The sequence below is a fragment of the Aspergillus sclerotioniger genome, assembly GCF_003184525.1.
Source record: "Aspergillus sclerotioniger CBS 115572 chromosome Unknown BO94scaffold_1, whole genome shotgun sequence".
In the NCBI taxonomy this organism is placed as follows: domain Eukaryota; kingdom Fungi; phylum Ascomycota; class Eurotiomycetes; order Eurotiales; family Aspergillaceae; genus Aspergillus; species Aspergillus sclerotioniger.
In genome coordinates, this window is record NW_020290991.1 from 1,813,083 (window position 1) to 1,829,515 (window position 16,433).

Sequence of the window (16,433 nt, forward strand, 5' to 3'; positions counted from 1 at the left end):
GCTAACAACAGAAGATCAGTATAATCTAGAAGCTTGGGATACGAAGATCCCTATAGGCTGAAACCCATGGAGCTGGATGTAGCACAGTATTAGACTTAACAGACTCAAGTGTCTAAAAAGGAACTCAAACAGTGTAAACAAGACTACTTGTGCTTCAGCTGCGGCAAAGCAGGTCACTAATTAAAAAATTATAGTTAGAAACAGTCTTAAAAGCAATTGAGCACTACAAACCAAGATCAAGACAGAGAAGTCTATAATATTATTACTATTCAGCACGAAGTTTGGACGGAATCTGCAATACAGATATTAGATAATAAGAAGCTATATATTATTCAGCATGATCAGTTATCAGAGAATAGAATATACTGTAATTAGTTAAGATAATAAATTATTCTGGATAAGTTAATAGTACTATCTAATCAATAAGAGGATTGATGATTATCTGTATTATTAGTTTAGACCATAGAAGTTAATAATAACAGTTATAAGCCAGTTTTAAGAAACGACTATCCTAGTATAGTTTGGAATAAAGATGAATTATTAAATAAAGAATACAGTATATTACTTAAAGACTTTAAATCTAGTAAGAAGAGACTTAGTAAGATATCTAATATCCCTGAAAAACCTTTATCAGAAATTAATAAACTTTGTTTATTACAGTAAGATAAGGACAAGGAGAACCAGAAAAATAATCAAAAAAATATTATTTATTAGTTAGACCGTATCTTGAAAAAGATCTCAGAGAATCCAGCATGATTTTGCCCAGAGCTTAAGATAATTATACAGCATTGCCTATATTAGGATTTAAAATATTGGAAATCATGGAATAAGACTTAAAAATAATATTTATAGAGATATCCTTATTACCTAGAAGTTTATTTAACATGTGGATAAGATAATATAGACTATTATTATCAATTATTAAAGATTAATTAGAAGATAAACATTACTGGAATAAAGTCTTAATATAATAAACCATATCTATATATTTATTTTAAAGAAAGTAGAGATTACTAAAAATATAATAAACTCTCTTGACTTATATATTATATAAATACATGCTTAATATATCATGATTAAAAGTATATTATTAACTATCAATCTAAAATACTGAAAGTAGTTAAGACTAAAATAAGCTATTATTTATATTCTATCTTTGGTTGTATGTATAAAAAATACTAAAAACATTCTTATCACAGATCAATATATTGACTAGCATGTTTTAATAATCAGTGTATAATATATTACATGATAAAAATAGAAGGCTTAAGATTTTTAAGAAGATATCCACAGCAGTTAGAACCTAACTGGCTAGAATAGTAATTAGTAGTTATAGAGTCAGGACCATATCTGAAGATCTAAATAATCATATTAGATTAACCAGCCCAAGTACTGGTAGATTTTGGAATGACTAGAAACTTCATGAACCCGTGATTTATATAATAACTTAAGATACTTAGATAATAGAAAGAAGAATCTAAACTAATCACAGAACTAAATAAAGAGAATTTGAAAATTCTTATATTAATAATCAAGTTAGGAACTATATTTATAACTGTAAAGAGTCATTATAAGTATATAAACTTTAATATAATATCTTTAAGATAGTATAATATTATATTAAGGATTCTATGACTCAGGAATCATAATCTGTAGATTAATTAAAAGACTAAGAATCTTTAATTCATGAATTATGATTGTCCAAGATAATACTAGTAAGAACTAGATATAGGATCTGGATCTGTATAGCCTGCTACTCAGCAAGGAGCTGAAGCAAGGATTAAGTAATCTAGTAAAAAAAGATTAAGATTGCTATAAAAGCCTAACGTGCCAGGTATTAGAGATAACTTAAAGAAAAATAATATCTTAAGTATAGTTATATAAGTAATAGCAGTAATCAAGTTATCACAGAAAGATTAACTTATAAAATTATCAGGATAGATACTAATAATAATAAAAGAATACTGTAAGTATAATATTAATAATTTTAATATAAAGATCAAGACAACTATCCAGAGACTAGAAGATTTATAGGAACTTCTAGCTATGGTTAAGAATAACATACAGATTTTACCACAGTATAAAAGATTTAAGGATTTATTTAAATAGCTAGAATAATCTAAATTATCTTAGCACGGAAAGCATGACCATATTATTCTTATAAAGAAAGAAAAGTTACTAATATATAAAAAGATTTATCTAAAATTTAAAAAGAAATTATAAATACTACAAGAATATATTAATAACTAGCTAGCTAAAGATAATATCAGGCCTTTAAAGTTACCAGTAAAACATGGAGTCCTATTTATACTGAAAAAGAACAGTAGTTTACAGTTATATATAGATTATCAGTCACTGAATATTATTATGATTAAAGATTAACATCCATTATCTTTGATTTTGGAAATTCAAGACAAGATATAAGGAATAAGATAGTTTATTAAGCTTAATATTATAAATACATATTATCATATATACATCATAAAAAGTGAAGAATAGAAAACTGTATTTAAAATAAAATATAGATATTTTAAATACTTAATTATATTATTTAGACTTACTAATGCACCAGCGTCATTCTAGTAATATATTAATAAAGTTTTTAGAGAATATCTTGATAGATTTATAATTACTTACTTAGATAATATATTAATCTTCTTAAAGACTGAGAAAGAATATATAAGACATGTAAGACTAGTTCTATATAAATTATATTTATATCAGTTATAATATAAGTTAAAAAAGTGTGAATTCCATATATAAAAAACAGAGTTTCTGAGACACTGGATATTCATAAAGAGAATTTATATTAAGTAAGCTAAAGTATAAGTTATACAGGATTAGCCTCAATCTAGGAATCTGAAAGAGCTACAGCAGTTTATTAGATTAGTTAACTACTATTAATAATTTATAGACGGATACGCTATCCATATAATACCACTCTTCAAGCTTATAAAGAAATTAAAGAAGTATCAGTAAAAAGAACCACAGCAGAGCATGTTTAAAAACATCAAGCAGTAACTTATCATATTATTAATACTTATATAACATAATCTAGAAAAAGAAATAACCATTAAAACCAATGTATCAGACTACGCTGTTGGTATGCGTATAACACAACCTGGAGAAGATAGAAAACTAAGACTGATTATATTTCACTTAAGAAAGTTAGTTCAAGTAGAACTTAACTATGACATTCATGATAAGAAATTGCTAGTTATAATAATAATATTTAAATAATAAAGAATCTATCTTAAAAAAACAAAGCATATTATTATTATAAAGACAGACTATAAGAACCTGATTTACTTTACAATAACTAAAGAGTTGACTAGAAGATAGACACGATAAATTAAGATTCTGTTATAATATAACTTCAGAATCATACACTATAAAGAAATAGAGAATAAATATATAAATACACTGAGCCGTAGGCCAGACTATAAATTAAATAAAAAGGCTATTAAACCAGCCATTCTGAAGCAGAACACGGATGGATTGATCAGCTATAATAAGACTAATCTAGCAGCAATATTGAAAATAGATAATAACCTAATCAAATGATTAGCTAAAGACATGAAAAATAATAAAATACTTTAAGAAATAAGTAAGGACTCATTAGACAAGATTATTATTAACAAAAATAAACTAGCATACTTTTATAGATTAATCTTTATACTAACTGTAATAAGAATAAAGATTATAACTAAATATTATGATAGATCACTCAAGGATTACTTAAAAATGGAAAAAATAATTAAACTAATCATAAGAAATTACTATATTCCAAACCTCAGATAGAAAGTATATGATTATATAAAACAATACAAGACTTATATTAGAAATAAGTCTACAAAGTACTAACCTTACAGACAAATACAAGTATAGAAGGCGTTATAATAATTCTGAAAATAGATAATAATTGACTTTATCAGTCCACTACCAGAATTAGAAGGGTTTAATACTATTACAGTCATCATTAATTATCTTACTAAATACATCTATCTTATACTGAGTAAGATAATAATAACAGTAATACAGATGACAGAACTATTTCTAGAAAATATTATTATATATTATAAGATATCAAAGTACATCATATTAAATTAAGACAAGTTATTTATCTTGAAGTTCTGGAGATCACTCGCAGATCTTATGAAAATTAAAGAATAAATAATAACAGCTTATCATCTACAGATAAATAGATAAATAGAAAGAATTAATCAGATAATTAAGCAATATCTGAAGCATTATATAAACTATCAGTAAGATAATTAAATAAATCTATTATTAATAACACAATTTTTATATAATAATACTAGTTACTTAATTTTTAGGGTCTTATTATTTTATACTAATTACAGATATCATCCAAGATTTCTAGAAACGCCATTAGAGAAGTAGCAAGTTACTGATATAGCTAAAGATATTGTTATATTTACAGGAAATATATATCTACAGTTATTCTAAAATATTAAGTTTATAAACTTGTATAGTAAGATATACTATAATTATAAATATAAAAGAAAATCTGATTTAAAAAAAAGAAAGAAAGTGTTTCTACTCCGCAGAAACATCAAGATAAAACAACTAAATCAGAAACTTGATCATCACAAGCTAGAATCATTTATTATTAAAAACAAGAAGAGACTGGTTAACTACAAGTTGAGATTACCAAAATTAATAAACAAGATTTATCTAGTATTTTATATCTTATTATTGGAACCCATACCAAAGAATACTAGAATCACAGAAAATATAGAGATTGACAACAACACAGAACAAGAATATAAAGTTAAAAAGATCCTAGACTATAGAAAGATTAGTAATAAATCATAATATCTAGTAAAATAAGAAGAATATGATACCTCAGAAAACACATAAAAACCTATCAAGAATTTGACAGGCTATTACTAGCTTATAAAGCAGTACCACTGACAAACAAGTCAAAGTTCGTCTAGAAAGAAGGGGAACTAACTAACTAAGTTAGACTAGGAGTGTCTGACGCAGCGGTAAGTTAAGTAACATTATATTCATTAGTCAGACACTCTAGCTCTTAGAGGTCCTCAGTGCTTGGAGAATCCTCATTATCTAGTTACTCTAACACATTCAAGTCATGATCTAACATCTAATTACCATAATCCTTCAGAAATCTGTAATGTTCTCGCAACCGCTTCATTTTTGTAAATAATAGCTTAATCTACTCTTTGATCTCTTCAATCTCTTGAGCTATCTTTTCTTTATTATATTAAAGCTTATCCCACTCAGAATCATTGTGAAATTACTTTTTATATTTTCAGCCATGACGAGTGCAGGCTGCATAATTTCGGTTTTTAGAATCTATAAAATAAGAAAGACTGTAGAAATTATATTAAGTATAAGAAAAGCTGACCTGGATACTGTTACAAATAATCCAGTCAGTCTAATAACAGTACTTCTTATAATAATTATACAGAGATATAATGATCTATCTTGAGAAAAAAGAAAACCAAAGGACTCAGTTGACCTGGATGAAGGACACGTACCTTTATATTCTTAAGGATAAGAACCTTGAAGAAGGGAAGATGGTGTTACAGACCCCTGCTAGCTGAACAACTAGTAAGGCGGGTATATCAGGCAGAAGGCCATATCTAGACAGAAGGGGGCTCTTATCAAAGAAAATCCTGACCCAAACTATCAGATGACACGGATCATGTGACCATAGTATACAGACAAGTATGTAATATATAACATACCATCATGATCTATAACTACTAAGTGGGTATACGATAAACCTGATGGTATATAGAAAGGTATACAGGGAACGGATATATAAGGACACTCCTTCGCATACTTAGTTAGTTCTGTTCTTCATGCTCAATATAACTGTCTTTAAGTAACTATATGTTTTGGTAAAGCTTAGTGATAACACTTGTCCGTACTTACTTACGGATAGCTGCGCGGTACTATCTGGCCTTACTTCTCTTCTCTTGTTCAGATCAAGTCACCTTTAGATAGTCAATACCTGACTTACCTTGATTCAGTTCAAAGGTACGTATCGGAACGGGAGCTAAGCTAACAGGAACAGGGAGAAGCGATCCTAGGGTTTGACAGAAACCTGATCTAAAAAAGAGAAAGAAAGTATTCTTACTTTACAGAAATATTAAGATAACATAATCAAGTCAGAAACTTGACTATCACAAGCTAGGACTATTTTTATTAAAGATAAGAAGAGACTGGTCAACTATAAGTTAAGATTACTAAAATTAATAAATAAAATTCATCTAGTATTTTATATTTCATTATTAAAACCTGTACTAAAGAATGCTAGAATTACAGAAAATATGAAGATTAACAACAATACAGAATAAGAATATAAAGTTAAAAAGATCCTAAATCACAAGAAGATTAGTGGCAGATTATAATACTTAGTAAAATAAAAAGGATATAATATCTCAGAAAACATGTAGAAACCTATCAAGAATTTGACAGGCTATTATCAGTTTATGGAGTAATATTATTAATAAACAGGTTAAAGTTTGTCCAGAAAGAAGGGAAACTAACTAACTAAGTTAGGCTAGAATTGTCTGACACAGCAGCAAGTTAAGTAGTATCATACTTATTAATCAGACACTCTAGCTCTTAAAGATTCTCAGTGCTTGGAGAATCCTTCTTATCTAATTACTCTAATATATTTAAGTTATGATCTAATATCTATTTATCATGATCTTTTAGGAACTGTTGTTACTTAAATAAATAAGCTATTTTGATAATAATATAGGCCGGTTTAGTAAAAGCTTTAGCAAGTTTATTTTATATATTTAATTAATTTTATTTTTACTAATCTTATTCTCTATTATTATAAAATTGCTTTTTATATTTTTGACCGCGATGAGTATAGATAGTATAATTTCAACTCTTTAAATCTATAATATAAGAAATAATTTTTAGAAAATAATATTTATAGAAACTCTTAATAATGAAACTATTCTTATAGATCTTATTAAACTAGCAAATACACTCCTTCACCCGATCATGATTAGTATAATAATAAGATATATTGGTTCATCATAAGAAAAGAAAGACTGAGAAAACTTAACCAATATATAAAAGAGACATGTATCTTTATATCTCTTAAGAATAAGAAACCTTGAAGAAGGAAGAGTGATGTTACAGATCCCTGTTAGCCAGATTACTAGTAGAACAGACTGGATAAGCAGAAAAGTGATAATAAGACAGGACTCAGGCAATCAACAGCTCTTATCAAGTAGAATCCCGGTCTGAGTAACGTCCGGAGTAGCACTGTATTATATAATCATCTACTATCAGATCTATTATCAAGAGTATATGGAAGGTATACTGGAATCTAGAAACATGATTAGATTAATCCTTAATCTATCCTGAATAATATATGATATAGTATATAAAAAATAGGATATAAGAACACTCTTTCATATACTTAGCTAGTTCTGTTCTTCGTGCTCAATAACACTGTCTTTAAGTAACCATATATTTTGGTAAAGCTTAATAATAATACTCATCTGTACTTACTTACGGATAGCTACGCGGCACTATCTGGCCTTACTTCTCTTCTCTTGTTCAGGACCAGTCACCTTAGATAGTCATTAGCCTGACTTGCCTCGATTCAGTTCGAAGGTACGTATTGGAACGGGAGCTAAGCTAACAGGAACAGGGAGAAGCGATCCTAGGGTTTGACAAATGGCTTTAAAAACTCTGTATCCTAGTAACTACTAGCCATATAACTGGTAGATATTGGTTATTAATTCTTAATGATTATAGAAGTTATTTAACTCTCTAATTTAACTAGATATATATAAAACATGATATCATATTAATCTATATATTAATATACTCATTATATCTTTTATAGTCTCTTAATATTAGATATTTTGTACCTTTAAAGCATGCGTACAGGCAACTAGTTAAAAATCAGATATAGCTTGATTTTAACTATATTAACAAGCTTAACTTTCTTAAAGTTTATTTTAACACCCGTACAGAAGACTTTAAGCTAAAGAATATTCAGAATAGCTTTGCAGTAACTAGACTAGTTCCTTTATAGCTAGAACATGTACTATCATAGCTGAATATATGTTTAAAGATTCTTACACTATTTCTAAATTGATTAACTATCTTTGCATCTAAAACACCGTATAATCTTAAGTAGTTAGATAAGTAAGTATCTATAATTGAAAAACTCTTGTGAAATTATATATAAAGTTCTTCTAATCTAATAAAAATAATATAAAATCAGCTTATTAAGAAGTTTGAAATAGCTTTTAATGGAGCTACTATTCTTGTAAAGAAAAACCAGGATTTATGGACTATATATAAAAAAAAAAGCTTTAAAAAAGAAAATAATTAAAAACACAGATTGCTTCTACAGAAGGCCTCTTAATTAAAGAAGGGCATGCTCTCGTACAAAGCAGGAATTAGATAGAAGAGGTTATATAGACCAGGCTTGTTATACAAGAACCAGATACACTAGATATATTACAGCCTCGCGTACGGGCGCCCCCACGATGTAGTGATTACCATGTTATTGGGCATAGAAGGTTCCAGTGTCTAAATCGTGATCGTATTTAGTTTTTATCTAGAAATACATGTTTTGGTGGCTTTAGATCGCTTTTAAATTTTAACCATGGTAAGAGGTGATCCGCTCGCTTGCGTGATCCGCTCGCTTACCGATTACGTTAGTTAACCCGGTTGTATCTACTAGCAGATATGATTGATGCCTTACCTGATATCCAACCCGAGCAAGATGCTTCATGCCAGTCTGCGGGGAGAATTGTGGCCATCAGCGAGTTCATAAAGATCCTACCGTATATTATTAAATTTCCCATTATGAGGCTTCACAACGTCTATGACCAAAGGCAGCCGGGTGATTCTGCTACCCGCAAAGCAATGAGGATAAAGGAGTGAAGGAATGAAGGAGATTGATCGATCCCTGATTTTGGCCCCAACGCTTGGCGTATGTACGACTGAAAAGACATATTGATGTATTTATTTCGGAAGATCATTAGTATTGACAGGTAGAACTCGGTTCGTATAGGTACATCTAGCTACCCCACATTATTCCATTAGCTCCAGGTGTTCTGCAACCGTGAATTTCGCTCCAGTTTTGTTCTGGATATCCTCAACCTCCACGCCTGGAGCAAGCTCCGTCAACAGAAGCTCGCCCCTCATCCGGTCTACCTGGAATACGCACTAGAGCCCAGAGTCAGCCTTCGGCATGTTCACCATCGCCGTCATCCCCAGGTATTCCACTCACGAGCTCGGTGATGATGGTGCTGACACAGTTTGCCCCAGTCAGAGGAAGGCTGCATTCGGCCACGATTTTTGGAGACCCATCCTTAGCCGTATGGCTGGTAGCTACCACAATCTTGGTCTTCTCGGGGTTGGAGATCAAGTCCATGGCCCCCCCCATCCCTTTGAAGACCTTTCCGGGGATCATGTAGTTCGCCAGGTCGCCGTTCGCACTTACTTGTAAAGCCTGTGTTACTCGCCCAGTCAGTTTCAGTCACCCAAAACAATATTGGAAACGTAGGCGTATCTCGTACCCCCAAAATCGAGACATCTACATGGCCCCCTCTGATCATGCCGAACGACTCACTGCTGTCAAAGGTTGCAGCGCCGGGGACAAGAGTGACAGTTTCTTTGCCAGCATTGATGATATCCCTGTCAGAACCGGTTAAGCCAACACACAGGCTATTGGTGAGGTTTCGATGGCACCGAGGTACTTACGGATCGACTTGCTCTTCTGTCGGATAAGGCCCCTTGGATGACTGTCAGTCTCCTTCCTCCTGCGTAGCCGAGGGATTGGTTTACCATTCCCAGAATACCATTCTCGGATTGTATCCAAACCTTTACCTCTTCAGGCAGAAATGAGGGGGCGAGTGTGGGAATTCCTGTCAAGTCATTCAGCATCCAGCGCTCATGCTTTTGATGATTAACGTACCAACACCCAGGTTAACATAGAAGCCCTGCTTGAGTTCTCTAGCAGCTCTTTTAGCGATTCGGTTTCGAAGGACTGTCGCAGCATCCTCCGCCGCCTTGATCGCCTTGTCATCACCATCAGACCGTAGTTTCTTGACTTCGATGCTCTTCTTGTCGGTTGCAGGGACGATCCTGTCAACAAATATCCCCGGTAAATCGACGTCGTTGGGGTCGATTGAGCCGACAGGGACGATGTTCTCAGCCTCAACAATGGTAAGTGTTGCCGCCTTGGCCATGATAGGGCCAAACGCCTTCGTGGTGTAACTTTCATCATAGAATATTAGCATGTCGGCCTACATTAACAAAAGGCATGGAAATGCCCACCGGAAAACACAGTTTCCTGCCGCGTCTGCTTTCCAGGCTCTGAGAATTGCCACATCTCCATTAAGTGCAGTCTCCATCAGGTATGTTTTGCCATTGAAAACCCTCGTCTCTCTGGACTTGCCACGCTCGATCACCTTCCCAGATGTGTCTAGGCGGACCGGAATCTCTCCATCCTGTAGCAAGGTATCTGCAAAAAACAACCCAATCAGAAAGATCCGCAAAGCTATAATCAAAACGATGAATCTGTAGATGATGATTAAGACTTACGAGCCCCCGTGGGAGTGAAAAACGCGGGGATTCCGGCCCCTCCGGCACGTAAGCGCTCGGCCAATGTCCCTTGAGGGCACAGTTCAATGGCAATATTTCCTGTCAAGTACTTCTTCTCCAGCGCCTTGTTGTTCCCAAGGTAGGAGAGGATCAGCCTATTGACCTGTCCGGCCTCAGTTAAACTAGAAAGCCCGCCTTTCCCGGCAGCGCCAGCATTGTTCGAAACTGCCGTCAAAGAATGCAGATCGGCCGCTCCTCTGCGGTGGAGTGCAGAAATTAACGTTTCTACAGCCAATAGGTTAGCCGATAATGTTGCAGCATAAGTTGACAGTGTACGGTGTACACGGTGAGTTCATACCTGCAACACCACATAAACCAAAGCCTGAACTCAAGATGGTTGACCCGCTCTTCAGGTCAGCAACGGCAGCGTCCGCATTCTTGAACAATTTTGAAGCACTCCTGTCAATTTTTGGAGCCCTCGGAGGTTGCTCACTTGTAGAAGTCGTGGATCTGGCGCGAGCAACAACTCTCGTAGAGGAAGGGAACAGGCTTATGGAAAGTTGCGGCACTGCTAGATGAGGCCGCGGCTGAGCAATTAACCTTCGCGACGAGACTAACGCAGCCAGTCGAACCGTTGCCATTTTTCTCGCGACTATGGAGGCAAATATTCGCCGTCGAAAAGTAGTACAGAAAGTGACCGAGCTGTGAAAACCATGGTGTCGAGCTGGTTAATATGGGAAGCTGGGGGTTACGGCACCCTCGGCACTCGGCGCTACTTCTAGACGCCGACCGGAGCTCCCAGGGCCTTTCGGTCCGGAACCAGAATGCGATCGGTTACGCTTAGTTCATGAGACCCATGGGTGACCATGTAGATAGCCACCCAGCCCACGTAGAAGACCCCTCCCATCATTCAGAAGCCAAAGTCTGCCGCATTTCCGACGTCGAACCAATCCCAACTCATCAGATCGTCGAGTGGGACATCGGGTACATTTGTCCCGAACGCAGTGCCAGCTCGGTTTACTGCGTCAATGATTTGGTCATCGGACATGGTGGAAAACCGGAGCGGCTCAGGCCAAATAATTGAGGGCGAGATCGACGATGCTTGCGCCCCCGAACTTACGGGACAATATCCATCCATGTCCGACGGAGGGTGTAGGGTTCCCGTGTCGGCCAACGTTCGCGGCCCATTGGGATTCTGGGAGCCCGAGCTTACCGGGAAGCGTCTAACAAGCGCTCTCAGGAAGCGCCCATAGAGGACAGACGCGCCATTTCTATGGCGGGGAGTATCTCCGATCCGTTCGAGGACACCGGCAGTTTCTTCAATCAGATTGTGAACACTCGGAGCCAGGCTGGACCGGCAGTCTGCTGGCATCATACTGAGACTAAGCGCGGAACATGCAGCAAAGGATATCATGATAACAGTATTGTTAGGCATAGACTTCAATCGCGACTCGCCTTGGATAGCTGCTCTCAGGACATTCAGTGCTGAAGAAAGACCGGCGGCACGGAAGAAACGCTTAACTTCGACCGGTGCTGTAGGATGATTGATCACACCGCTGTATGTCGATAGCCTCGTATGCGTTACCAGGATCTCAACATAGGGCGGAAGAGAGTATGCTTTTTAGAATCAGCTACGTCTATTGTATGAAGATCGGGACCTATCTCGATTTTGCAATTGACTTACATTGGCCTTCTCCAATCTCAGGTGCCCATACCTCAGACCATTGGTCATAGAAGCTTTCTATCATGTTCTTGATTCTATATCCCTCGTAAGCCATTGACATATCAACATATCATGGGATGCACACGTACGAGTGGGCTACTTCAGACCCGACATCAGTGATCTGGTGGCTATCGCAGTTGGCCTTTACCCTTTGGAAGAGGCCGTCCTATAAGACGTAAATTAGGAGAGTTTTTTGTACGCCATCAATGCGAAAGATAAAGGTGGGTATGAATTACCAGGTTCCGTCGGAGTACAGCCATTGAATTCATCGGACCATCACGAGAGTCTGCGAAGTCAGACACGTGCCACTTATCACAATGATCAACAAGAGCGGTCGAGGGCACTGTGTAGCTTCGCCCGCGGGCCAGGCATACGCTAGAGAAAGAATTAGATGGCTGCAAATTCATGTGGATGAACCGAGCTTCGGGAATGACGCCCACCCTCTTTCAAGAACGAAGAGTGCTATCCAGGTCCTCTCTCGCCTCCGAAGTAGTCTCCGGCCCCAGTCGGAGTCTGGATCTATGCCATCAAATCCATCCACATACAGGGCTCTCTTTGCATCGATGGACTCGGCTTTGGCAAGCCTTTTGAGTAGACCATGGTCAAAGCTTGTGGATGGTAGCACAATCTTGTTCAATGATAGGTCCAACGCAACAGCTAGAGCCATTGCAATATAGGAACATGTATCATCATCTCCTAGGCAACTACCTGGCTCCATCCATGGGACATTCACCATGAAGGCTAGAACAATCTCGACTGATCTGTGGCGTCGGGCAATGACATTCTGTGCCAAGGCCTTGCAATGCCTGGAAAGCCGCTTCGAAAGTGCTGTAGCAGATGGTAAAAACAAGGCAGTCGCAGACATGATAGATGTAAACAGGAATGCGGATTGGGAGCGTACAAATGACACGGTGTGAACTAGGGGGTCTAAGCCCCATCGAGTATGTGCGAGATTCTGGTAAAAGCTAACATCAGTGGTAAGCCACGAACCTTATAAAAGCGTCATTAGGCATACAAAGAAAAAAGCGATTCGGCTTCATTCAGGGTGATGAGACCAATGTCGATGGGGTCTATATCCAAGCCAATGTCCAAGCTTGCCCGGATAGGGACGAAGTACGCTTGTGCAGCAGGTACGCTTCCATTGATATTACTCTGCGGCACCTCTGTGTGCTGTGGGTACGTTGACGGTGGCCATCTGTATGCGTCACGCACCTCAGTTGGCGATAACTGAAGATCCGAGGCACGTGCAAGTAGCTGCAAAGGATTCTCTGCATCATCTAAGGACAAGTTTTCCCCGGCATTGTTATCCTGGGGAGAAGGATACGTATAAGGTCGGTTGAGGTCCTCGGATCGATCATCTACCTCGCTGTCGAGTTGTTTTTCTCGCGTATTGCTGAGCAAGTCTTGGAGGTCTGATATGAGTTTGTGAGCAGTCTCGGCCCCTGAAGTGTCATTCCTGGGTCGCTTGATGGCTTGCTCAATCTGGTGAATCGCTTTTTCAAGGCCCTTGCGTTTGCTATTTTGCGAAAAGTCAGCTTGCAAGGTCGTCGGACTGTCGAAGCATTTAGCGCGTACTTTTTGACGCCTTTCTGTCTACCGACATGGTGATTAGGTATGACGCATTCTACATTGGCTTGCTTGCATCTACCGCAGTATGCATCACCCTGGCTTCGGTTGCAGCGGACCTTGCTTTTTCTGCAATTCAAGCAGGCAGCTTGTCGACCATGGGATGCTCTCGGGTCCAATGCAGTGGAACTATCCATCGCCTGTTAAATTCAGGCGCAGCCTTTATGTTTCGGCTGAGGAATGTCTCACTATTACTGTTCAGGGTTGAGCCTAGAACGGACCTGGTCATGAAAACAATGCGGCTAGAATTCAGAGTGGTTGGTGGATGGACTCGGAAACATATCGTCGCCGGAACAAACCCGGAAGAAAGCGGCATTACCTCCGACAAAAGGGCTCGACTGTTACTTATAGGACCTTATGGGGCCACAACCAAAGGCCCGGCGAAGAAATAATGAAAATGACATACATGAAGAGAAGAGGGGGGATGGAAGCTCGACATGAAAAGTGGTAAAGTAATGGTGATGGTGGAAAAATGCCAAAAAAAAAGCCGAACGCGGGGGTTGAACCCGCAACCTTGAGATTAAGAGTCTCACGCTCTGCCGATTGAGCTAGCCCGGCTGATTGATTGGATCCAGCTCATAACTTTAAATATATAAGCCAAAAGAAATGCTTTAATGTTAAGTAAAATTCTGCATTACTCCGTACGCATAGTACTATGTATGTACCGAACCAACCTTGAGGCATAGAGCATACCATTAGGTGATGACAGGTGATGACAATTTCCTTGATATTATATATTACCATTCCCACTGGCATATTAACATCTGGCTACTATGTTCTTGACACGGATTTCTATTCTTTTTATATGTGATCACCCCCACAGATACTGTCGCCAGCTGGGGTGAAACCAGGACCCATAAAGGCTGTACCAGGTGTTTGAGTACACCTCGGTATACTACTATACATATAGTTTGGATCTGCGTCAATAGTCGCCTGTACAGAAAGGCCGGACTGGAGCACAAAACATGTAGGGGAAGATGAAAGATAGCAGGATCAAGGGCAAACTGGATGAGAAGTAACCCTGCAGCACACAAAGCATCCGTTCAAACTGCCAGGGGACTTGCTATAAGATTGACTGTTTGGTATTTCTCACACGCATGCCCAGAGATGACCCGCGTAAAGTGCAATGCTACTAGAAACATAATGACAGGGAGGATCACAAAGAGTATATAGAGTATAATTACAATGGGGGATAACATCGTAAACGTCCATAGAGTAGCCCCACACCAGGGCACCCATGGGCCACACCCAGAATGTAAAGCAAATAAACTTCAACCAAGCATTCCCAAAGCACTGTTCATTACTCCTGTAGTTCGCCTGAGATGGAAGAATAAAAACGAACACGGCAATGCGAAAGTATAAAAGAGAGAGAGAGAGATGCAGGGTAGATTTCAGTTGGTCGCCCTGAGCGCCCGTAGCCTAGCATCCAAGCCATCCTCGAGCTCAGAATCGGCCTGTTTTGGAACCTTAACGTCCTCCTTAGGGACAGTATCCTGCTCCAAAGCCATCCGTAGGTCTACACCGGCGTCATCAGCAAGTTGCTCCATCAGGCGATCCACATCGGCTTCACCCTCCGCCCCGTTTTCCCGCAAAGAGACGCCTTGTGCAACATCCTCGATCGCATTGCTAGCGATCTTAAAATCTTCAGAGCGTGCCAGAAAATTATTTGCATGAGAGACCAAGCTTTCAAGGTTCACGCTCTTGGACGCCGCATCCAAGCCCCGTGATGCCAATGCAAGCGTCCGCGAGGTGTCCCGAGTGCTCTGCGCAGCCTTGAGCTCGTTGATGATGACATCCGCTCGGGCAGCCTCCGCTTTAAGTGTCACTTGTCTGCGTTTCTCACGTACAGCAGAGGCAGCATGAATGCGGGCGATCTGAAATTCACGATTTTTCATGGCCTTGTCCGCCTTTGCTTTCTCGGATTTGAACGTTGCTTCGGCGCGGGCGGCCTCCTTTTTCAATCGATTGGAGTGTAACTATATAGCAAAGAAACAATAGAGATTGTCAGTATACATTTGACCGAACTAATGGTGCGCTGGAAGTCCATGTTGAGGCAACGTGTTGCCAGAGAGAAAGAGCGAGGGATGGAAGGGGGGCGAAGGAGCACCACCTACCTTGACATTTGTACGGGCCTCAAATATAGGATCCTTCCGAACCATCTTGTCAAAAATTGTGCAGGCCAAAGACAGGAGATAAGGGGCACGCAAGGGAGATCTAGACAAAAGGTTGGTTTCTGTTAATCAGGAAACGTTGGGCTCAAAAAGATAGCGAGCGGGAGGCAACATCCAGCGCCGATGAGATTCTAGATAGATTGGAGGGGACTGCGTGGCAACGTCATCCCGATCGCCGTATCGAAGTACCACTACCCCTATGAGCACATGACACCAGCAAGGTTGAGCCTTGTTGCTGATGCCTAAAAACACGAGTTACAACTATAGCACGATGCACCCTGAGGGTGAGTTCGAATGAACTCCGGACGAGTATAGAAATATGAGCA

General features: G+C 38.1%; 3 protein-coding genes and 1 non-coding gene across 4 annotated transcripts; all 4 read right to left on the minus strand.

Annotated features, from left to right (window-relative positions):
* Positions 1-9,001: 9,001 nt before the first annotated feature.
* Positions 9,002-11,362, minus strand: BO94DRAFT_19918 (3-oxoacid CoA-transferase). The gene is made up of 9 exons (XM_025606092.1): positions 10,946-11,362; positions 10,588-10,872; positions 10,321-10,507; positions 9,959-10,260; positions 9,829-9,908; positions 9,745-9,776; positions 9,561-9,678; positions 9,272-9,493; positions 9,002-9,207 (listed from the first exon to the last, which is right to left on the minus strand). Exons 1-9 carry the CDS (start codon positions 11,226-11,228, stop codon positions 9,073-9,075), a joined length of 1,644 nt encoding a protein of 547 aa, XP_025473542.1. The 5' UTR covers positions 11,229-11,362; the 3' UTR covers positions 9,002-9,072.
* On the minus strand, positions 11,363-14,177 carry BO94DRAFT_19917 (uncharacterized protein). Its single transcript, XM_025606091.1, has 7 exons — positions 13,886-14,177; positions 13,326-13,826; positions 12,751-13,275; positions 12,547-12,685; positions 12,400-12,476; positions 12,272-12,345; positions 11,363-12,204 (listed from the first exon to the last, which is right to left on the minus strand). Exons 1-7 carry the CDS (start codon positions 14,071-14,073, stop codon positions 11,498-11,500), a joined length of 2,211 nt encoding a protein of 736 aa, XP_025473543.1. The 5' UTR covers positions 14,074-14,177; the 3' UTR covers positions 11,363-11,497.
* Positions 14,178-14,421: 244 nt separating this feature from the next.
* On the minus strand, positions 14,422-14,494 carry BO94DRAFT_t17. The gene has a single exon. It is a non-coding gene; the product is annotated as a tRNA-Lys (tRNA).
* Positions 14,495-15,231: 737 nt separating this feature from the next.
* On the minus strand, positions 15,232-16,387 carry BO94DRAFT_20104 (putative SNF7 family protein Fti1/Did2). Its single transcript, XM_025606098.1, has 2 exons — positions 16,051-16,387; positions 15,232-15,912 (listed from the first exon to the last, which is right to left on the minus strand). The coding sequence occupies exons 1-2, from the start codon at positions 16,093-16,095 to the stop codon at positions 15,328-15,330; spliced, it is 630 nt and encodes a 209-aa protein (XP_025473544.1). The 5' UTR covers positions 16,096-16,387; the 3' UTR covers positions 15,232-15,327.
* Between the last annotated feature and the right edge of the window lie 46 nt (positions 16,388-16,433).